A 24,132-nucleotide genomic window follows, 5' to 3' on the forward strand; every position below is an offset into this window, starting at 1 on the left:
ACAACTGGTTGTCCGCCTGTATTTGATTTTGTACCGGTCTTTCAGTGACGCAGCAGAGTGTCGTGTTTGTTTACATTGTACCTCAATGCTTAGTCTCTCCTATTTTACTCTGTTCTGTCTCACAGTGTCACAACGGCATTCCCAGAAACTGTCGAAAGTGTTATTTCCTCCTTTTGCTGTTTAATCAAGTCATAATTTTTCTTCTCCTGTCATGAAATTGAGTAAGAAAACCACAACCAAACAATTGTGAAAACAACAACGAAAAAAGGTGGTTTTAAACGCAATAATATTTGTATTAAGTATTTGATATCTGGAAAAGAAATGAATATTTGATGCTTTGAAAACCATGACTCATCCCTGCTCTTAGGCTCTGCCTTCTTGTCCCAATGTTACCATCTTCATCAAAACCAACATGGTGACAGCCAAAGAAACAAACTCATGAAAACAATGTCAAGTTTATTGATGCATTTTTTTTTTCATCAGTTTTGGTTTTAAAGCGTTTTTGGAAAAACTCAGACATTGAGTGGAAATCTTAATCTGATGCAAAGATGTGTAATTCTGAGTGCTGCTCCCTGCTCTCTCCTCTGCATTAAAAATGAAAACAAGTCTTTTTTCACTTCTGTTTATTTTTTGCCTCTGAGCGTCGACCCCTCCTCCTCCATAAACAGCAAGCTCCATTAAACATGGTTTTCATACAGACTGATACCAAATGGCTGCAGGAAGCTTTGTCAGTCTGCTCCATCAGGCTGAATGAGGAGAGTCCAGAGCCAGGATCAGTCTGCCAAAGCAGAGAGGGGGAGATAGATGGTTGGAGAGATGTATGGAAAGACAGATGGACAAATAGAGAAACAGAGTAAGTAAACAGATCCAGTTCTGATACACAGCCAGTGATATTTGCTCCTGTCATTAAGCGGCAAATACACTGGACTGATGCTCCATTTAAAGCCTTCAATGAGCGCACGTGAGGAGCTCAGGATAAAACCACTGAACATCAATCAAACTCTTTGTTTTCATTAAAACCTGTTTGTTGACTCTTCTTTTTACGCTGGGGCTGAAAGTGGGAGCACAGCTCAGGTGCAGGGCGGTGGTGATGATGATGCCAGGGGCATGAAATCCTCCAGTTTTAATTGATTACCAAATAAATCAGAATCAGAATCAGAATACTTTATTGATCCCTGAGGGGGAATTTCAGTTACCGTATATCCCTTCGAAGACATATAAGAAACAAACATGGGGAAACACAGAAATGAGATGAAGCTAGGAGCTCGCCAGCTGCCCAGTGCCCCTTTTCAATAGATATGAAAAAAAATCATAAGGGTTGATCATAAGATAGGGAGGGGGGAGCTAGAAGAAAAGCGTCCGCCTTTCGTTGAGGGCAGAAAAGAAATGGACGTTAAGAGACGAATCTCTGTTTGTTGAAGTGGAAAAAAGAAAGTACTGAGAGTGTAGGGTTATTTAGAGCAATCATTCAGCTTTTGTGCCATTCACAGAAACATTGGCACATTAAACCAGCCCATCTGTGTCCAGCACATTAATTCAACTAAACTTCTGTGTTTTATCATGAAGTCTGATGCAGCATCTTTATAATCCACAGATCACGTTGACTACAATTGGCTACGGAGACAAAACACCAAAGACGTGGACCGGCCGGATGCTGTCTGCAGGGTTTGCTCTCCTCGGTATCTCCTTCTTCGCCTTGCCAGCAGTAAGTCTGAGCTCTGACAGATAATCCTCTTTTTTTTTTTTTTGAAAAGGTCAGAGAGCAAACAGGTGTTTCTGTGAAATGATCACATTTTAGTGTTTCATTCATGTGTCGAGGTGCTGCCAAGTTATCTGCACAGCCAGACCTGACTGGTTGAATGTGTCCGTCCAGTATTCAGTTTAAAATCTGTGAGCAATTCTCAAAGGGAAAATTAACTAGGAGTAGATGGGCTCAAATGGCTGGCTATAATCTGAATCACTCTAGATCCTTAAAATCAGTAACAAAGAGGAATAAATAATCCAGGTCTTGCTGTGGGGAAAATAAGTATTAAACGCGTCAACTTCTTTCTCATCACATTTATTTCCAAAGATGCAATTCAAACAAAATTTCTACCAGACATTGATATTAACTCAAATAATCCACACATGAAAATAATTCACAACGTTCAGGTCCATAAATAATGATTGTGTAGAATTAAGTACGATAACACAAGAAAAAAAGTCTTGAACACACTAACTGAGACTCATCTAATACTCAGTGGAGAAGCCTTTGTTTGCAATGACAGCTTCCAGAAGCTTCTTGTATGTTTAACTAATCTCTCCACAGATTGTCTTTAAACCTTAAATATTCTTTGGTGCCCTCTGGTGAACCCTTTTCTTTAGATCTTTCCACAAATGTTCAACTGGATTTAAGTCAGGTGATTGACTAGGCCATTCTAACAGATTGATTTTCTTTTTTTGAAACCATTTGAGAGTCATCTTTGGGTTGTTGTCCTGCTGGAAGGTCCAGCCACGTCTCATCTTCATCATCCTGGTGGATGGCAGCAGATTCATGTCAAGAATTTCCCCATACATGGCTCCATTCATTGCTCTGTCAATTATATGAAGTTTGCCAACACCATGAGATGAGAAACAACCCCATGCCATGATGCTTCCACCTCCTAACTTCACTGTTGGTGTAGTGTTTTTTGGGTGATGTGTAGTGCCATTTCTCCTCCAAACATGGTATGTAGTATGACAGCCCAAAAGTTCAATTTTGGTCTCATCTGACCAGACAACATTCTCCCAGTATTCTACAGGCTTGTCAAGATGCTGTTTAGCAAACTTCAAACCAGCTTCAACATGCCTTTTCTTGAGGAATAGAGTCTTGCGGGCTGAGCGTCCATAGAGGCCATGGTGGTGGAGTGCATTGCCTATTGTTTTCTCTGTAACAATCGTACCTGCTGCCTCCAAGTCTTTCTGGAGCACTTTCAGGGTGGTTCTTGGCTCGTTGAGTACTTTTTTGACTATCTTTCTGACTCCCTGGTCAGAAATCTTCCAAGGAGCTCCTGTGGGTCGCCTGTTGATGGTAAGGTGGTGCTTCTTCCACTTGTGAATAATGGCCCCAACGGTGCTGACTGGAATATTCAGGTGCTTTGATATGAGTCTGTAACCAGTTCCATTCTGATGCTGAGCAACAATCAGGTTGTGAATGTCTTCAGAGAGCTCTTTGACTTCACCCATCATGGTGAAAAAACAACCTTTTTTATAGGACCATCAATTTGTTCTAGCCCAGCTGATGTTGGTTTGCACTAATTAGAAGTCAAGTAATAATTACTGACAGATTTCAGGTGGTATGGTGCATTTCCTTGCCAAAGTATTCAGCCTTTCCATGGTGTGTTCAATACTTTTTTCCTGTGTGATCGTACTGAATTCAACGTAATCATTATTTATGGACCTGAACGTTGTGATTTATTTTCATGTGTGGATTATTTGAGTAAATACCAATGTCTGGTAGAAATTTTGTTTGAATTTTATCCTTGATTGGAAGGAAAGGTATTTGATGTGGAAGTTAGGCTTTTAAGATACTCAGATTGTTGAAACTGAAGGTTTTGGTCTTGTGAGGTGGGTTTAGGTTCCTGTGATCAGTAAGTGTGTTAGCCTCAGGGGATCTCTTTATGGAGAAGCCAGATGAAGAGCCAGAAAAGAAGCTTGGGGATCAGCTGCTGCAGACAAGGTTAACCATATAATTTAGCAAATTGTAAGAAGCTCTGACATAACCACTTCAGTTGATTCTAAGTGGATACTCTAACTCTGCCTCCAGTAAGCCGTTCGTTTTGACACTAATGTCATGAGTTCTGCGTGCAGTGAACTGATCAGCTGTCCAGCTCTGTGCTGTGCCAGTCCACTTGACTTCTGCCAAGTGCATTGGTATGTGAATTTAGATTTCTGTGCATCTCAGTTTCACATATTCTGAAGCACTAAAAGCCTGACTTTGGTTGTGGTCATCATCGTAATGATTACCCGACAGATGGTAATTTCTCAAGAGTTTATTATATTAGCTTAGTTTTCTGTGCACAGTGTGTTGTGATAAGGTTAAACTTGTCCATTCTGCTCTTTTGATTCCCTGGTTTAACAACAGACAAAATAAGTAGTTGGTAAAACAGCAGTGCTTGATGAGGCAGGGGAATCACTGTGGTGAATGGAGCAGACTGCAGACATACAGTATGTGAGCTGCTGGTATCCTCTGGCAGTCTGACAGTTTACACTCCAGAGGCCTGTACTACAAAGCTTCATTTTCTCTTATCAAGGTAACTTCAGGCTTGACCCTGGATTTTCAATCAAACGATGCTGGTTCACTTCCTACTGGGATAAATTACCATGGTAACTTGAGCCGCGTTTCCACCAAGCAGACCGGTTCGGTTCTTCATGGTACGGCGTGCATTTTGTGGCGTTTCCACTGACTTATCCCGGGACAGATCCCCAAATAACTGAAACAAGACGTCCCACTTTTTGGGACCCTTTTGTATGGGTGCCAGACTGAATTGATCCGCTCTCATAAGGTGGAGCTACAACACTACAGACTGTTGATTGGTCAAAAGAATCGTCACCTACTGTGCAACAGAGGCTGCATTTCTCCTGGTGGCACACAGACTTCTGTGAAACAAAGCTTGATTGTTCTTTGTATCAAAGAGCCACATGCCAATCACAGAGAGGAAAAAATGCTGGATGTCTTCGATCATTGCTCTTTGTTTACTGTGTCACGCTTTTCTTCTTTGTTGGATTTATTAGTAGGATAAACTGTGTTGCGCTGCTACAGCGTCATGCTATTATTTAAAGGATAAGTTCGGTTAATACAGCTTTTACATTGTTTATAGAATGAAGTAGAACAAAATACTCACCCAGAAGGTTTTCCTGATCTAAGCAGTGCTTCAGGAGATTATTTAGATACAAAATCGTGCAGCGGACATCCGTATAATGGGATCCATCGGGGCATAGACAGTGCCGCTCCTAAAACTGCATTAATCGTCCAAAAACTCATGGTTTTCACCAATATTCCAACATGGTCCGCTCCGGGTTAGTCCTCTGCTGAAGTCTGTGTCACTCCAGACAGCGCTGTGTGGCTGTAATGACCTCTGAACTGACGAGGAGTTTGTTTACGATTGCCCCTCCGCGCATGCCTAGTTCTTTCTGGAGGGCTGACGCTGTCTGGAGTGACACAGACTGCAGCAGAGGACTAACCCGGAGCCGACCATGATGGAATATTGGTGAAAAACACGAGTTTTTGGACGATTAATGCAGTTTTAGGAGCGGTGCTGTCTATGCCCCGATGAATCCCATTATACGGATGTTTGCTGCACGATTTTGGATCAAATATCTCCCAAAGCACTGCTTGGATCAGGAAAACCTTCTGGGTGAGTATTTTGTTCTACTTCATTCTATAAACAATGTAAAAGCTGTATAAAACGAAATTATCCTTTAACAGCTGCGGCTTTCAGCAACCAGCTTACATGCCGCCTACCACGAAAAGTCACAGTTAGCTGTGGAAACACAAATGGGATCAGGCTTAACTGAACCAAACCGAGCCAATCCGTACTGAACCTAACCAGACTGCTTGGTGGAAACGCGTCTTTATACTGAGCAGGAGTCCCAACCCTACATATGGCCGCTGAGTCTGTTTATTTAGAGCCTGTTGGTTGTTGTTCAATTGGTGAAACTCCTAACACACGTGTGTTACCTCTGTAAGTTGTGTGAGGTAGTAGTAGCTGGATCATGTGGAGGTGAACCACCCGGGCGAATCATGCTCTGTGGTCAACAAACTCACTATAACTGATAAGTGCCTCATGACCACTTCAAAAATCTGAACTATCCTCCGGATGAGATTCAGTGAGCATGATTATATAAGAGATTTTTTAAAGGCTTCTAGCAAACTATTCATTTCAGCTGTTCTTAAACCAAAAGAGACAAAAAGAAACAAATACGTGAGACTGTGAAAATGCATCACCAGAATTTTTCTTCATTTCTTAAACAAACAAAAATATTTCATGACTTTTTTAACTCGAGATTTTTTTCAGGAGAGTCGATGGTGTACACATGCATTCAGGTTTCACTCTGTTTGTATCATACCAGGGTATTCTGGGCTCAGGTTTTGCCTTGAAGGTTCAGGAGCAGCACAGACAGAAGCACTTTGAGAAGAGGAGAAACCCTGCAGCTTACCTCATCCAGGTAAGAGATCCAGTCTGCTCTCCTCCTGCTTTCTGCTACAAAATGAAAATACTGTCAATAATTTCTGATGTTACAAATCATATATGCAACATGCAATACGCAGAGTAATGTTACACATGCTGAACATTCTTTATGTTTACTTTTGAGCTTTCGTTTTCTCCTGTTGACTCAACAAACCCTCAAACTCTCCGATAAAGAAGCTCATATGTCCCCTCACTGAGCCGACCCTGTTCCCCCTCATCATCACTTCACAGAGGCTTTCTAAACTCCTGAAGGTCTAATCATCACCCTTTCTCAGTCCCTGTGTTACAAAGCCTGGAGAGAAACAGTTTGAAAAAGCCTTTCCACCTTTCTTTTCTGCTCCACATCTTCTTTCACCCTGAATTTAAGTGTTGCAGACTCCACCTCATCCCGACACAGAGGCTTCCTCCTCCTCTGCCCTCTCACCTGCTTTCCTTTCTCATTTCTCTCCATTTTCCTTTCTTCATCTTACATCCACACCTCTCCTCCTCTTCATCCTGTGCATCCTCCATGTTGTACCAGGCCGCGTGGCGTTATTACTCCACCGACAGTGCCAGGCCCTACCTGGACGCCACATGGCGGCACTATGAGAGCCTTCTGCCCTCCCACAGGCATGTATCCATGCCTGACCTCCGCCCAACCCCAGACGAGTGACACACCTGTGTTTTGGTTTCACTAATCAGCTTTTTGATTTGTTTTCTGTTTTACTCTCCTCATTCTCCCCTCCCCCCTCTGACTACCTCTCCTTCCTTCCTGTTTTGTTTTTTTTTTTTTTTTGGTGGTGGGGGATCTCCTCTTTGCTTCCTTCCTCCTGGTTTTGTGTATTCTGCATGCAGTGTGTTTGGCGTAGTTATGCGGCTGATGAGCACTCGGTTTCCATTGCTACCTGGAAGCCTCACTTGAAGGCGTTGCACACCTGCAGCCCCACAAAGTAGGTACAACCGTGGCAGCTGGTGTCTGTTTTTGGTGTCTGTTTTGCTCTAAAGCATCATTTTCTATCCTTCAGTTATGATTTTATGTTATCATGTTTTCTCAGTTACTGAGTTATTTTTCTTACAACCCTGATTCCACAAAAAGGATGCTGTTTGAAAGGTTGTTGAAACAGGTTTTGATGTTTTACAAATCGATGAAAGACTTTATATGACTGAAACTGGAGAAATGACAACAAATTAAATGTTTAAACTCCAAAAAGAAAGAAAAGTAAACTGAAATGTTAAGAAAAAAAACACCTGGAGAACAAATAATCAGATGGACTTGCAGCAGGTAACAGCGTGGTCACACTGGCCATTTGAACCGTGCCGTACTCAAGCATGATTGCCCCCCACAGCATCATTACCCTGCTAGAGAGAATGGCCAGTGGTCACACTACTCCATTATGAACCAGACTTAAGGCACACACATGGCCCACCTACATCATCGTGAAGCGTATACGTGAAGTAAAAAGAGACAGAGAGCACAACTATAACTTTAGAGACTTTTTAGTCTATTTTGTGGCGTTTCCACTGACTTATCCCAGGACAGATCCCCAAATAACCGAGACAAGCTGTCCCACTTTTTGGGAAAAAAAAAAGTTTCATGTACACAGACCTGGAGGGAATAAAGTAACTTGTACTTGTTCTCCCTTAAAACCAGCAAAAGTCAAAATGCTGTTTTTTTCTGGCAAAAAAAAAAACCTCTGGGCTACAGAGATCCATCCAGTAGATCGTAGAGCCATACCCCTTGGTCACTTTTTCCTGTATGGTTTGTTACTCTTACTGACAACTGGAGGTCAGTAAATTTCACAGTGTTCTTTTTCTTTTTCAATTAAGAAATGCAAAAAAGACTTGTTTAAATGCTAACAGTATCTTTTGTTGGTTAGTCATAGTATAAAATGACTTAAAATTTGTGTTAAGTGAACAATGCAGAAGATAAACGTCCCCCCTCAAAAAAATCAAATGCTAAATCGCTGTCACAATATTGATCTAAAAAAAAACACAATTAGATTATTTTCCAACATTGTTCAGCCCTACGCACCGCCTACCACAAGAGGGCACAGTTTTGGTGTGGAAACGCAAATGGGATCAGGCTTAACTGTACCAAACCCTGCCAAACCTTACTGAACCAGACTGCTGTGGAAACGCGGCTTGTGTTAGGTAGTTATGGTCACACACAGCCCTCCAACACCCCGCTACTGGTTAAAACGGTTGTCAAGAGGAATTCTGGCAGTGATCAAACGTCATAGATCATACATGCTGTCTGTGTGCTTGGGCTCATGCATGAAGTGAATCATGCTGAAGCCCACCTCTCAGAAGCGTGCCAAAGCAGAGGAGTGAATTGTGCTCAAGCACGGCACAGTTGCAGACACACTGGGCAAACCAACTGGATGTGTGCCAGTGTCAGGACTAGTATCACAGAAACATCCCTGATGACCCGGTCACACTGACAAACTGTACCATGCCGTGCTTAAGTGCACTTCAACCCTACAGTCCTGATTGTTTGCCCAGTGTGACCGGAAGTGTTCAGTGGAAAAATTGAAATCTTACCAAGTGTTTTTGTCTTATTTTCAGTAGAAAATGTCTATTTGTTCTTGATATGAGCCACATTCACCTGACCAGTCCAGAAAAATGTCTTGTTTCAAGTTATTCAAAGGCAGAAATGAGGTCTGAATTGCTTATAATGAGTTAAAAAATCTGCCAATGTAACAGGAGAAAAGTTACTTGTATTGAGACATTATTCTAGTTTTAGCAAATTTTCAAGCATTTTTTTTCTTGTTCCATTGGCAGATTAGTTTTACTTGTTACAAGCAATTCAGACCTCATTTTTGTCTTTAAATAACTTGAAACAAGACATTTTTCTGGACGGACCAGTTGAATGTGGCTCATATCAAGAATAATACGACATTTTTTACTTAAAATAAGGCAAAAACACTTGATAAGATTTCAGTTTTTTGCAGTGTTCCGTGCTTAGGCATTCTAAACCTCTCTTCTTTGGGATGCTTCAGAGAGGTGGGCTTCAGCACGGTTTACTTTATACGTAAGCACAGCTCCTCTCCACACAACTCATTTTAAACAGTAGCAGAGGTGTTAGAGGGCTGTGTCAGACTAAAACCACTTAACATAAGCCAAAAAGTCCCTACAGTTGTAGCAGTGCTCTCTGTGTCTCATTGTGCTGACTCTGATGAGATTGTGCTTTGTGTAAACAGACGCTTCTTGATGATGTAGGTGGGCCATGTGTGTGCCTTAAGACTGGTTCATACTGGAGTAGTGTGACCATGGGCTGTACTCTCCAGCAGTGTGTCATGAAAGGAAAGTGTCATGTCAGAGGGTAGAGTTATCATATCATACAGTTGCAGAGCAGACTAACAGAGGTTCTCAGAGTAATTTTAGATGGTTAAATTAGATATGACACTTCTCTGTAAAACACATCACATATAAGAGAGCAGCACTGTCAGCTGATTTCTTCATATGACAATAGTTTTTCCCTTGTGGTTTACCTTAAATCATTTAGTGACTCAGGTCTTAACCCACCATGAGCAGAGACCTTTGCAGCATTCAGTGTTACAGTGGTGAGAACAAACTTCCTCCAGACAGAAACCTGGAGCAGACTCATGTTAGAGATGAGATAGTGGCAGAGCAATGGTATGTTAATGAGACCCTGAAATCCTACACCAGGCAAGACTTGGATAAAATCACACTTTTAAAACTCCAGAAGTTTCCTCGGTTCCCGGTGCTTAAAGAAGGTTGCTGCAAGAAGAGATGATGCAGCATAAAAGGGAACAAGTGCCTGTTCTAACTTTGTTAATATGCTGCTCGAGGACCAATTACTCTAACAGTACGTCTTTCATAAAGCAGGAAGACATTATCTTTTTAATGTTTGATTTGTTGTCTTTAAATGATTTGTAAATCATCTGTTTTTATGAACATTTTACACAGCATCTGTTTTTTTTTTTTTTGTTTGTTTTTGGAGCTGGGTTTGTAATTGTCTCTTCTTCGCTGCTTTTCAGTCTTTATTGAGAGAACAAATAAATAGATTTTATAATTTATCTTCCCTCATGAGAAATTTACTCATGATGACATAACATTTCCAGGCTCCTTTAGTTTAAGTTTGCTTGAAAGACAAAAGTACAGAGACAGAAAAGGCACAAAAAGCTAACTCTTTCATAAACGCTGACTCTTTCCTGCCTTTATGAACCAAATAAATACTTCACACCGCACAATGACTCAGGCTCGCTGTGTTTGGCTGAACTCAGTTGCTCATTGGTCCCGGGGCTTTCGCTGCAGTCATTTTGAGACTCTCATTATTCATCCTTTCTGAGGTTTTATATTCATGATGGCAATTTTGGCCTCAATGAGCCAATCAGGTTTTTTTTTTTTTTTTTTTTCATTTTGCAGCACTTCAGACTCCTGAATTGGGAGGCCATTGAGCTCTGATGCCCTGAGTCATTTTATAACCACCTCACAGTGGACAGACTAAACTGGATGGGCTGTGAACTTACAAAACTGGGTCTCAAAGTAATCCCTTAATGCTCATGAGCAGCAAAGTTTAACTATGATGTAACTTTTCTGTCTTACTCATAAGAACAAACAGAGGCGTTCACTGAAACAGGAAGGAACACTGAATACAGCAGCATCATGGTGAAGGTGTGAAGGATGTCAGGAGGGGCTGAGCAGAGCTGTCACAGGATTAAGATGCTCGTCATTAAGAGTTCATCAACTGTGAGCTAGGTTTTATCAGTTTGTAGTCGGGCTGGGCGAAAAATTATCAAAACTGACTGCTGTGTTGATTATTTCTATTTTTCCCCCCCTTTTATTTGTGTCTCAACTAATACATCATCCTCTCAAGATGCACGGCTGGTTGTGTAGTTACACTGGCAGCCAGGTGTCGCAAAGTGTGAAGGCTGCCAGAAAAACAGCAGAAGAAGAAGTAGTGGTGTGCCACTGTCCCAACCAAGCCGCCACACTCAGCACGTTATACACTCTATTTTACCAAAAGTATTCGCTCACCTGCCTTGACTCACATATGAACTTAAGAGCCATCCCATTCCTGACCCATAGGGTTCATTATGATGTCGGTCCACCTTTTGCAGCTATTTTAGCTTGAACTCTTCTGGGGAGGCTGTCCACAAGGTCGAGGAGTGTGTTTATAAGAATTTTTGACCATTCTTCCAAAAGCGCATTGATGAGGTCACACACTAGCCACGTATACGTGGACCCAAATATTCCGCTTGCATTCAGTTTATTTGCTCAAATGGAAAGAATTCAACCTTTGTATACACCAAAAGAAAAGTGTCAGTCCAAATGGACATTTAATCAGTTTCACAGGGGTGGAATATTCCTTTCCCCAAATCGATTGAGGTATCATGTATCTGCTCAAATGGAAAGTTGTCAGGGTGCGTTCTTTCAGCGCATGCTCAGATATGACGTAAGACGCAACTAGAGACGTTCTTTGATTTGTCTCGTGATGTTTCCGTTTTTTCTGCGCACGCCCCATTGACTATTCTGTTTGATTATAACGGCGCATGTAGACCAGAGATTGGAATAGTCCTTTCCATGTATTCTAATGTTTTTGGAAAAGTGATTCAGAAAGATTCCATGGGGAAAGATGAAAACTCCTCATGTAACTGTGGCTACTGATGTTGGTTGAGAAAGCCTGGCTCTCAGTCTCTGCTTTAATTCATCCCAAAGGTGTTCTGTCTGGTTCAGGTTAGGACTCTGTGCAGGCCAGTCAAGTACATCCACACCAGACTCTGTCATCCATGTCTTTATGGACCTTACTTTGTGCACTGGTGCACAGTCATGTTGGAAGAGGAAGGGGCCCGCTCCAAACTGTCCCCACAAGGTTGGGAGCATGAAATTGTCCAAAATCTTTTGGTATCCTGAAGCATTCAAAGTTCCTTTGTCAGGAACTAAGGGGCCAAGCCAAGCTCCTGAGAAACAACCCCACAACTTAATTCCTCCTCCACCAAGTTTCACACTTGGCACAATGCAGTCCGAACTGTACAGTTCTCCTGGCAACCTCCAAACCCAGACTCGTCCATCAGATTACCAGATGGAAAAGTGTGATTCATCACTCCAGAGAACGCGTCTCCCCTGCTTTAGGGTCCAGTGGCAGCATGCTTAACACCACTGCATCTGATGCTTTGCATTGCACTTGGTGATGTCTGGCTTGAATGCAGCTGCTTGGCCATGGAAACCCGTTCCATGAAGATCTCTGTGTATTGTGCTCGGGCTAATCTGAAGGCTACATGGAATTTGGAGCTCTGTTGCAATCGACTACGCAGAAAGTCGGCGACCACTTTGCGCCTCAGCATCTGCCGAACCCCTCTCCGTCAGTTTACGTGGCCTACCACTTTGTGTCTGAGTTGCTGTTGTTCCCAAACTCTTCCATTGTCTCATAATAAAGCTGACAGGTGACAGTGGGATATTTAGATGTGAGGAAATTTCACGGCTGGATTTGTTGCACAGATGTCATCCTATGACAGTTCCACGCTGGAATTCACTGAGCTCCTGAGAGTGGCCCATTCTTTCACAAATGTTTGTAAAAACAGTCTGTGTGCCTAGGTGCTTGGTTTTATACACCTGTGGTCAGGCCAAGTGATGAGGACACCTGATTCTGAACATTTGGATGGGTGAGCGGATACTTTTGGTAATAAAGTGTATGAGTCAGCACAAGATCCGACTGAGCATGGCGTGATCAGCACACGTAGATGATGTGATTGCTCTGGGGTTGGATTCAGGAGGACTCAAACAACGAGCTGACAGCACAACACAAGCAACTGGTACCTTAAAGGAAGTCAGTGTCAGTTATTTGAACAAACTTTGGCTCCAACAAGGACGATAGCGACCAAAAAGTAGTGAGGTACCTTTTTTGTTAAGTGAAAGTTATGTTCTACAGTAGCACCACACAATTAAAGTTATTTATTTTTCTTGTTAGAAATAAAAGATTAATTTTTTCCTATTTTAGGATTTTATTTACACAAAACATTTTCAGCTGGATTGTGCTTTCAATTCCACTTTTTCATTAAACAACCCATAATTATATTATTAATTGATTATTCATCTGTACATTTTCATTTGAGTCACTTTTTTTTTTTTTCAAAACGATCCAGATGTTTATGGAATTAACTGAGCTGAGGATAGTGCTTTAACCAAAATCGAGACCAAAGGTGCAATTAACCCTCTAAAGGCAGACGTTGCAGATTTGCAACAGCCAATTCCTAGTTACCTAATTACTCCACATCCACATTTTATGAGCCTTTTTTTCTCAGAAGTACCACTGCAGAAATTAGTTGTGCATTAGCAACAAACAGTTTCCCACTTTCCCACCAATTGGCAGAGCTGTGTCACTTCGAACAAAGCTGCCTCCTTGGTTTCACTGAAACAGATTCTCAAGGCATCAATTTCATGTAAGTTTCACCACCAACCTCCATTAATTTAAAACCAAAACTGCATAAGATTGATTTTGAATATATTTAGATACAGTACACAACAATTGATAGATTTTATCTCTCCTCTGGGTTTTTCCCCAGGGGTAGCTTTTTTACAATGTTGCAACATCCCAGAATGCATTGCATCTGAAAGTCTCTCTTTAAAAAAAGTCAGAACTGTTTATAACTTCCCCATATGATATTTTTCCCCGAATAACTGATTTTTTCTCTTACTAAAACTTAATTTGAGTCTGAAAGGGTTAATTGTGATTTGGATTTTTGCGATAATCACCCAGCCCTCATCTGTAAACCAAGCTGCCACAAACTCCATAAAAAGTTACACAGTCACTCAAAAGAGACTATTTTCTCTAATAAAAACAAAAGTCTCGTTAGACTCTCAGATGGTTACAGCCTTTAGATTTTTGCAAAAAAAACACAAATTAGATTTTATTTTTCTTCAATCACGCAAAGAAGGGCAGCTTAAATACAAGATAAAAACTCTACATCTAATGAGAAAATTTCTTCAAACAAGTGAATTTATCTCTCCGTGCAGCAAGTTAATTTGACTTGACAAGAAATCTCATTACCTCGAAAAAAAAAAAAAAAACTTACTGAAGTACAATAATAAGTGAAATATGCTGAACACAAGCAAAAAAAAGTCTCATTTTGTTCTTATGGTGATTTTAATTTTAGCAAAGAAAAATACCACTGTCTGTAAGAATGACTCAGCAAGAGAGCAGTATGATTGAGGTGTTTTTTCTGCTCCAAATAAAGTGTGTTTGCACTAAAAATATATAGTTATATAAAAACATTGGGGTCTGAGGATGTTTGACTGAAGGAGCTGGGGTATGCTCTTTGGTTCTCCTCTACATTGTTTGCAGAAGTCTGAGCCATTCATTTGGTTAATATGTGTTTTTAACTGATGGTTTATGTGTTAGTCTTAATCAAACGACTTGATGACTCAAGTACAGACAGATAGACCCAAGACGCAGGAGCCAGGTACAGTCCAAAATCAGTTTACTCCAAGCAGGGTACGGCGCACAGGTGATGAGTCCAACAAGCGAGATGAGTCCAGAGCTACAAGTCCAACAAGCAGGTGAAGCACAAGGAAATAGAAACAGGTCAGACAGGAAGAATCTGGAAACACAAACAGAAGAAAATCAAGTAAGAACTCGGTCATACTGGCCATCCTGCTGTGTCTAAGCACGCTTCAGCCCTAAAGCACGTTTGGAATGGCCAGTGTGACTGCAACTATGCCATGCTCAAGCACGATTCGCTTCCGTGCGGTTTACTTCAGCACAAGCACAGGGACATCGTGTGCGATCCATTATATATAATCACCGTGAGTGCATCTCTCAACAATCATTTTAAACAAAGCGGAGTGTTAGAGGGCTGTGTCGGGCAAAAACGACTTACCATAAGTCTAAAAGTCCCTAAAGTTGTAGCAGTGCTCTCTGTGTCTCATTGTGCTGACTCTGATGAAAACGCACTTCATGTAAACAAATGCTTCACGATGACGTAGGCGGACCACGCGCGTGTGTGATACCCGCTAAAGTCTGGTTCATATGGGTAGTGTGACCGCTGGCCGTGCTCTCCAGCTGGGGAACAGCTCTGCGGGGGGGCGATCGTGCTGAAGCACGGCACAGTTTGAATGGCCAGTGTGACCGCGTCCTAAGACCTTGTGATAATCTGGCAGGGGGTGAAGGGACCACCTGGGTTCAATACCAACAGAGAGCGCTCTAAACAACACATGTGAAACTGGAGGGGCCCGGTGATCAGCAACACTGGATGAAACTAAGCAGGGGAAGTAAAAAAAAAAAAGTCAGTAATCTACTGGTTATTAGGTGTAACTTAAAATAAATCTTAAAGAGTAACTTGGTATGAAGACAGAAATCGAGAGGAATAGGTACAAAAGGCAAAGGGAGACAAACGTTTGTGATGGGGCACAGGCGAGGGTGGGGATCACAATCACAAAGGCAGGAAACACATCAGGGCAGGAATTGAGTTTTTTTCAAAAACAAGAGGAGAGGCATGACTACTAAATTAAACAGGATGTGACAAACTCAAGATAAAAAGTCTAAAAAGTGTGAACTTCACACCAAAACATGAAGACCCTCTGTCTCAACTGTTTCAAAAGCAACATGCATTTTTACGAAACAATACAAAGTTCAGTTTTGTTTTGTTTTGTTTTTGTCTTGGCAATGTTAGCAAATAAATGTTAAATACAAGTTTGAAATAATTTTCAAATCCATCAAAATCTGCTTTTATAACCATCTACACAGCAAAACAACTTCTGTAGCCAGCTGGGGTTTGACCTCACAGAGAAATCTCAACAGGGAGCCTGGAAACAGACTGGCAGCAAAGCCACCTCTACAACAGAGTATAGATACAGATATAATAGACTGTTAATGATTATGTAAACAGATATTCAGTCATTTAGCTTTCCCTTTTGCAGCTGCTTCAGTAGTGTGCCTGGTTAGTCTGCATTGACCTGCATGTTTGTTGAAAGCCTGCTGTTTGTTTAGGTCCATTTTACCAGAAACAACCTTTAATACTCTACATCAGCTGGCGTCAAAGCCCCTGGGGGTTAAACTGACAGCTTTTATTTAATTTTAAACCATTTTTGTGGACTGAAGCCTCATAGGGGACAAAGAGTTTATTTTTCTTCAGCCAGCAGACACAACATGGGCAGTAAACGGCCCAAAAGCAATATAAGTTTATTTTCTTTAAAAGTGTCTGGAAACCAAAGGAGAGGCTTCCCTTGGCAGGTTTAGCTTTTGTCAGAGAGTCGGATGTTTCTGACTTCACTAACACTCGGACATGAAAAATCATTGAAGTGATGTTATCAAGCAGAACACAGCCTTCTGTTTTTGTTGAGTTATGGCACTGAAATTTTATCTATATTTATGAACTAATGTGATCCTGCATCTATTTGTAAAAAGGGCCTATCCCTGTACAGATTGGCTGTATCTTTTACGTATTCTTTACACCTTATTTTCTTATTACTAGAATATCACTCTGAGTGTGTCAGCTGTAAAAATATATACAATTTTTAGATGCATTTTCCCTCAAGGGTTGCTTCCCAGGCATCATATCTCAGCCCATCTCACAGCTGCTGACTGAGAAAGTTTGTGTACCTGTCAGTCAGGTAGAGCTGTAACTTTGTCCAAGATGTAAAAAGACAGAAATTCACTTTTTATTTAAAGGTCATGTTGAGCTTTTTGGAGATTTAACTATCTCACAACATCAATCTAAGCAACTGGCTGTTTACAAAATGTTGTCACAGACTATTTTTGGAGTCCAGGCTGTACATCTGCTAAGCCAGTGATGATCGGTTTCCATCAAATTCAGTACTTCATTAATACACTCGACCCTTGACCCAGATGAAGACATGTAATCCATCACTGTGCACAGACTATTTCATCAGCTTTTCACATTGAATAAAAATTGCAATTAAGGTGATAATCAATTCACAATCAATGATGTGATGTGTGATGTGAAGTCTTTGTGTTCAGTGGTGAGTGGACCTAAACAAACAGAGAAGTCTCATCATACTCAGTGTACTGTGCTTACGCTGGAGTTTTTGTGAGGATGTTTTCTAACTCCTGTTTTTGCTTCTTCTTATCTGTCAACTCCAGGAAGGAGCAGAGCGAGTCGACTACAAGGTTTGTGACGGCTGTATCTCTTCACACACATACTCACACACACCTCTGCGTCCTACAGCTATAACTTAGGATGGAGCTGGGTGTTTAAACCCACAGAGGCTCTTTCATGTTTACAGTAATGGCTTCAAAGAAGTACAGAGAGCTGCCTTTGAATGGCTTAATTTGTTAAATTTTAAACTTTGAGATAAAAAAACAACAATATTCAAGTATATTTAAAGAGGGGGTATTCTGCTTTCCCATATTTCAAAGCATAGACATAAAGTAATTATCCTTTTTTTTTTTAAACAAACTAAAACTAAACGTATGCAGATTATATGTTGTTTTTCATATGTTGTAGAAATATCTTAATCCAAACTCATCAAGATGGTCTGTCTCAAAAATAGTACAAGATCTTCATGTAGAGGTCATCCCAGAGCTGACCAATCAGACAAAAGGGGGTTTGTGGAGCGGGAGCTTTAAAGAGACAGCAGCTAAAAAGAAGTGCTCCAGACAGAAACTGAAATAAGTGTTTTGTAAAACACCAGTGTGAGAAAAATAGTGATCATTAGACTACCTGGTTACCAGAAGGCTAAAAAAGAGTCAAATTCCCCCTCTTTAAAGATCAAATTCTTAGATGGCAGTGTTTTCTGGGGGTCAGTGTTAAGTATTGTGTCTGCAGTGTGGTGCATCCACAGTGGGTTTATCAGGGTCTTTTGGTCTCTGACTTAAAAAAGAAAAGAAAAGAAATCAAATAACAATATTCAAGTATTTGGGCTTCTTTTTAATGAGGAGGTACTCTGCTTTCCCATATTTCAAAACATAGACAAAAAGTAATAATGCTGAATTTTTAAACTAAATGTATGCAGATTTTCAAACCTTTACATAAACAATTTGCACAAGATCTTCATGAGATCTTTAGGAGACCAGCTGAAATGATGAAGTCATCGCATCAGGATCTTCTCACTGTTTCATGACACGTTGGAGAGACGGGCCTCAAACACCAAGGTCTGACCAATGTTTTGCCTCAGACAGGCCTCCAGAGGGCTGGCCAATCAGAGGGGAGCAGGGAGCGAAACAAAGTGTTTCAGACAGAAGCTGAAATAAGACTTTTCTAAAACACCAGTGTGTATAAAGATGAAACATAAGCCCAGTAGTACCCCCTCTTTAATTAATTCTAAGATTTTATTGTTTTCTGTGGGTCGGTACTGAGTGTTTAATGTGTCTGCTGTTTGATTTGTGCACAGTGGATTTATAAGGGTTTCTTAGTCTTTGACTTAAGAAAAAAAAAAAAAACGTGTTGAGAGGTGAAAATTGTAAAGATGTGTGACTGCACACTTCTCCAATAATTCTCTATAAGATTGAGAGACAAGCTTTTCATTATTCAGAGTCAAGTTGTGCACTGGTAATTCATCATCTTTGTAAGTTTTCACTGAGCAGTGCAGCTTTAAACTGAAAATAACTGTGCTACCTGTTCAAACAGTAAGGCGCTGGATCAGCAGTTTTTATACTAAAAAGGACTTCAGTAGGAAATGCACTGTCACTGGCATCAAATGCACTTTTGTTTTTATTTTTGGTTCTTCTTTTATGAATGTATCTCCTCACAACAAAAGAAGCATTCATGCACATTTACACCCACTCTCTTTAATTTGTAACCATCCTCCTGCATCACCACTAATATCTGGTAAACAGAAATGATCTGTGGAGTCTGTGAGTGTGTGTATCCATGAATGCTCAGATGATCTCAGGGCTCCTCAGCGCGGTTTGTTTGCTGATGTGTTATTTTCGATCCTAAAGGTAGACCAGCATACAGGACAGGGAGCTGCGTGATGTAAGATGTTGTGTTTGCAGTTATGAAACTCTGAGTAAATGTTTGTCTTCAAAACACCGCAGCAGCCTGAACACAGTCATTCTGTTTTTCCTGTGGGAGCCCGGTGCCACATTGAAGTTACGCAACCTGAACTCACCAAAATATCTCCAATGATCCCAGCCTCCTTTCCCTGCTACCAGAGGGGCTGAAACATGAAATGTGAAGTGAATGCCAAGTGAAAGTCAATGATAGGAACACGTGCTCATGTATTCAACCAATTAAAGGTTGTGTCCCGCGCTGTAGCCGGTACCTGGGGAAATAGTCAGTATTTAGCTAGTTATAGTATTAATATATTACATATTTCTATTTTTGTTAGGCCTGAGGTGCTGCTCATATGATGTGTCTGAGCTGTATCTCAGCCACCTGCTACTAGCAAAAGCTGCTGCTCCAACTGACATTTAATGCCACAATGCTCTACTACCAGGATGTAAACAAGCAGAGATGAAAGACAGAGGCTGTGTGCCTGAATAACCCTGCAATAGCTGAGCCTCAAAATGTCTGCCTGGACTTCTTTTTTTTTTCACTCAATTTGACCATAAAAAGGTCAAAAAATGTCCCGTGAATAAGAAATTTGGCCCATTTTTCTGGAACAAATTTCAGTTAAAAAAAAAAAGTTTAAAATGAAGAAAATACAAAAACAGACTTTTATTTAAGAGATTTGGTGAAGGAAAAAGCAATGCAACCACACAATACCATCATCATACCATCACACACAGTACAAAGAAGACTTGGTACATTATTTCTAAAATTGTAAAAAAAAAAAAAAAAAAAAGAAAAAAAGAAAAAAAAATACGTGTCATATTCCACAGGGTGCAATGCACACACTTACATACATGAAGTACAAACACAGCAAGGTACTCTGTGTGCTAAAAAGGTTACTACATGTTATAAACATTTAAATGTGCACATATTGTAGGTGTGATGTACACTGTCCAAAAAAAGTAACTGCACAACACAAGCGTCAAGTAAAAACTAGAAAGAGAGAGCTTCACTTATCCCTAATTTCATCTAACGTTAGGTTTCATAATCAGGGATCTTTTTTTAGGCATTTTTGGACAAACTCTGCTCCATTTTTTGTGCTTTCCTGTCATCCATTTACTCCACGCTGTGTGTACTTGTGGGCTCCATTAATGTCGGAGTGAAATTACTGTGATAACCACCGAGACAGCAACATCTCAGCTTTCAAAAATCATTAGATTTTTTCCAGTTGTGCAAAACGTTAAGGAACATCAGTCACTCAAAGTGCACCAGCGCAAATGGATTTGTGCTGACAAATCTTGGCATGTAGGACTGTATGTCACAAGACCCATTTTACAAAGTTAGGCTGTATGATCTTGTGTTTACACATTTAAAATGACCTGAACTATGATTGTTTTCTAAATGTTAGCTTGCAGTAAAAGGAATCAATTAATTAATTGATTAATTCAATTTGCCTTGTACACATGAAGTAGGGTATTTTCAAAAACTTATATTCCCCTCTTGTTCATTTTTAAAAATACTTTTGTCTACACATACTGGGCAAATCCACCGATATGCAGCTCAAAGCATGCTAAACCCACATTTGGCAATGTTTTTCATGCCAGTCAATCAGAAAGAAGAACCCCCGTCATTCGGCTGCGACGTTTGAGAACCAAAAACTCTGTTCCCAGCTTATATATGAAACCATGAAACCAGTTTTCCGAAATCTTCACTTTGGCCGCAATTTCCAAAAAAAACATCATTTTTAGTGACATAAAGCTGTTTCTTGTGGACAGGCCTTAACGTATAAAAATATGTGCTGTTTCCCAGATGCCAGGCAATGCATGGACATGGCCTTAGTGTACCTGTTTCAACAGGAATGAAATAAGTTGCTTTATGATATCCCCAGTCCATGACGATACTTTCTACTACACATAAATAAGAACATCTACAAACATAGTAAAAAAACACTACTTAAATCTTTTAAATTACTGGACTTATTCATTTCTCGTCACATTTACAATCTAAACTTTTGTACATTATTGACATGACATAATTTATGCTCCATACTTAAAGGTCCCATATTATGCAAAAATCACTTTATTAAGTCTTTTAGTGACATTTGTGGGTCTTTGGCTTTCCTCCCAGCCCACAAAATGTGATATTTCATGACAAAACCTGTACTTAGTAGTGCTTGTGAATGTAAAATCCTGACCTAAAACGAGCTGTTTGGATTTTGGGGATTTGCTGAGATCAGCGATTCCCTTTTTTGACCAATCAGGAGCAAGTCTGACCTGACCGGAGCAGATACCCCCGAACTCCCTTCCCACCCACCAGCAGCTGGGAGGAGAATACCAAAGAACCATCACTGCTCTGTTTTTGGCTTTAAACAGCCACATAGCTCCATGCACAAGCTTCCCATCTCGGAAGAAGACAAGATTAAGTGGCTAGAGTTCATTTATAAAGGAAATGTTCCAGCTACACTCAGTAAAACTGTGCATGTGTGTGCTAGTCACTTCACGGCCGACTGCTTTTCCAACTTTGGACAGTACAACAGAGGGCTAGCGAATAGACTGGTCCTGAATCCAGGCGCATTACCAACCATCCGCCAACAAACCTCAGACCCTGGAAATGTGAGTATTTTAAATGCTGTGTGCTGTGGAGCAGATGTAAGAGCTTTTCCTCAGTGTCCCCCCTGTCTCTGTGTTAGCTTCAGGATGCTAACTTTAGCTGCAGTTAGCCTGTTGTTTTAGCCTGTAATGTCACGGTAAATGAGCTTTGTTGTTTTCTAAACATTGTGCACTTGGAGCTCGTGGTGTCGCTCTCAGTGATGCGGAAGAGCGGGGCGGTATCAGCGGTGGCTCATTTACATATGAAGGTCACGCCCACTAAATCAGAGCATTCTGAACAGAGGGGCTATGAGAGCCTGGAAACAATGCTGCTGTGCTTGATTTATTGACTTTTTGGACCAAAACATGTTACTACCATTTCATGAAGACATCAATGATCCATATTAAACTGCAGAAAAGGAGCAGAATATGGGACCTTTATATCTATTTGAGTGATCAACAACCTGTTTCAAATCCCGACAACAGATTTCTTCATGCCTAAAGAGAAGAAACCCACTTCTTAATTGTCTTTCAGATGGCAAAAGCAGCCTGAACACTTGACGTCCCACTATCACTCTAAGGAGTTTTAAGAACTGTTTGTTGTAAGATCATGCTGACACCGTAGCACATTGCAGAGGAAGCAAAAAGAGAGGAGTCAGTATAAAAAAACAACCAAACTTAAGCAGATGGAAGAGTAAAGAGTCAGCCTGCCTGTAAGAACAGAATTCATCCCACGCGATAGAGAGCATCTCTCACAAAGCAGAGCAGAGCGCTGCAGTCTCAGACTGAAGTCTCACATTTAAATCTCTGCTGCAGAGCTTGAGGAGATTAAAGCTACAGCGTACTGACTGACTGCTGCTGCTGCCTTACTTTATTCATTAACCAGATTTATCTTTTAATACCAAAAGTAAGTCATCAGAGAAGCTCTGCTATCGGACACAAACACCTGAGACAAATGAAAAGTGTCAATCATGGTTCCCTCGGTGAACCCACAGGCTCCTGTCTGAAGGTTAGCAGCTTCACGGTGGTGACTCAGGCACTTGTTGCCATGGCCCAGCTGAATGCTCACAGTTAAATGAGGAATATGGACATGAAGTACTGAGTCACCAAATTGCTGCCTTTTCAAAAGCTGCTGTAGTTGTTCATTTTCCTCTCTTAGGCTCAATTGCATCTGTTCTGCTGCTTCCAAATGTCAGTGGTTGAGAGTGGTTGAAGTGCCAACAGAAACTGTGCTGCTTTATACTTCACAGCCTGGATACCTTTTTACTGAACACCACCTCATATACAGTATCAGCCAGTCAAACATGGCTGTTTATTTCAGTGTTTATGTCACATGCTATAAAAGCGCCTAAAAGTGTTTGTACATATGTTGATGATTGCTTACTTTACTGTATTGAATGTGTTGTGAAACTTGAGAGCAGGGCTAAAACCCTAGATGCAAAATGCAGTGACTAAAAAACCTCTTTAAATAAGATCAGAAACTAAAGAAAGTCAAAGCTTAAACATGGCTACTAGTAGGTTAAGGTGTGCTGAAATTTAGCGTACGTAGCGTTTCAAAATACACCATAAAGTGAAATAACAACGTGTAAAGGATAGTGTATAGTGAATGGGTGGTTATGGGAATTAGAATCTTGACCTGGACTCAGGTTCAGATTCTGTTTATTTTAACTGCCTTTTTACTACGCGCAATCCAGCTTATTACCCAGCGACTAACTAGTGATATAAACAGAACTTCTGCAGGGATATTTATCTTGATGTGTCTCTCCTCATTCAGCTCTCCTTCTTCATAGAGCTATAAAAACAAGTGAGGCATCATTATGATATATCACAAAGTGAGCTTAGAGATTGTTTTACCAGATCTGTTGCTGTTGGTGTCTGGATTGCAGGACAGGGTGTTGCACCTCTCGTCTCTATCAGAGATGGTTAGCCCCTCAGGCTGCGCTTAAATCTGTGCTGCTCGCCGTCAGTATTTCCCTTCTCTTATCCAGCCTGAGATGGACAATCATTTTTCTACGACAGTGTCAAAGGGTGGATGGAGATATCTTTGATCTGACCTGTGTGATCTGGTTGTTTTGTGTGCACAGCAAAATCTGAAATCCAAGCAAGTGTTTGTGTTATGTTTTTAGCATATGAGCAGCACTGACTAGTCTAGAAAAATGTCTTAATTCAAGATACTAAAGTAAAAGATGCCTGAATAGCTTCCCAAGTGCACCAAACAAAAATCTGCAAAGATTACATATGCAGTTAACCAAAAAAGTAGATTTTTCTTTCACTCTTTAAAAGTAATTCAGTTCTCATTTTGTATCTTATATCTTGGAATAAGACATTTATCTGGTCTTGCCAGGTGAAGGTGGCTCAAAGTCTAATGAGACCATTTTTATCCATAAAAAGACAAAACACTTGATTCAGACTTTTGCATTGTGTTGTTTTGCTATTAATAAT

General features: G+C 40.7%; 1 protein-coding gene and 1 long non-coding RNA gene across 7 annotated transcripts in view; one reads left to right on the forward strand and one right to left on the reverse strand.

Annotated features, from left to right (window-relative positions):
* LOC141801114 (potassium voltage-gated channel subfamily KQT member 5-like) overlaps positions 1 to 24,132 on the forward strand; it is a 244,727-nt gene that overhangs the window by 196,549 nt on the left and 24,046 nt on the right. For all 6 annotated transcript variants that reach the window (XM_074684025.1, XM_074684036.1, XM_074684062.1 and 3 more), the window contains 4 exons: positions 1,595 to 1,705; positions 6,091 to 6,186; positions 7,044 to 7,138; positions 17,251 to 17,277. In XM_074684025.1, coding sequence (XP_074540126.1) covers positions 1,595 to 1,705; positions 6,091 to 6,186; positions 7,044 to 7,138; positions 17,251 to 17,277 — 329 coding nt within the window. The remainder of the gene's footprint in view (positions 1 to 1,594; positions 1,706 to 6,090; positions 6,187 to 7,043; positions 7,139 to 17,250; positions 17,278 to 24,132) is intronic.
* LOC141801138 (uncharacterized) lies at positions 643 to 6,817 on the reverse strand. Its single transcript, XR_012599375.1, has 3 exons — positions 6,634 to 6,817; positions 6,178 to 6,221; positions 643 to 778 (listed from the first exon to the last, which is right to left on the reverse strand). It is a non-coding gene; the product is annotated as an uncharacterized LOC141801138 (long non-coding RNA).

Source organism: Halichoeres trimaculatus, unplaced genomic scaffold, assembly GCF_033239565.1.
Source record: "Halichoeres trimaculatus isolate MK-OKI-2021-1 unplaced genomic scaffold, fHalTri1.1 fHalTri1_scaffold_2, whole genome shotgun sequence".
NCBI classification, from domain to species: Eukaryota; Metazoa; Chordata; class Actinopteri; order Labriformes; family Labridae; genus Halichoeres; species Halichoeres trimaculatus.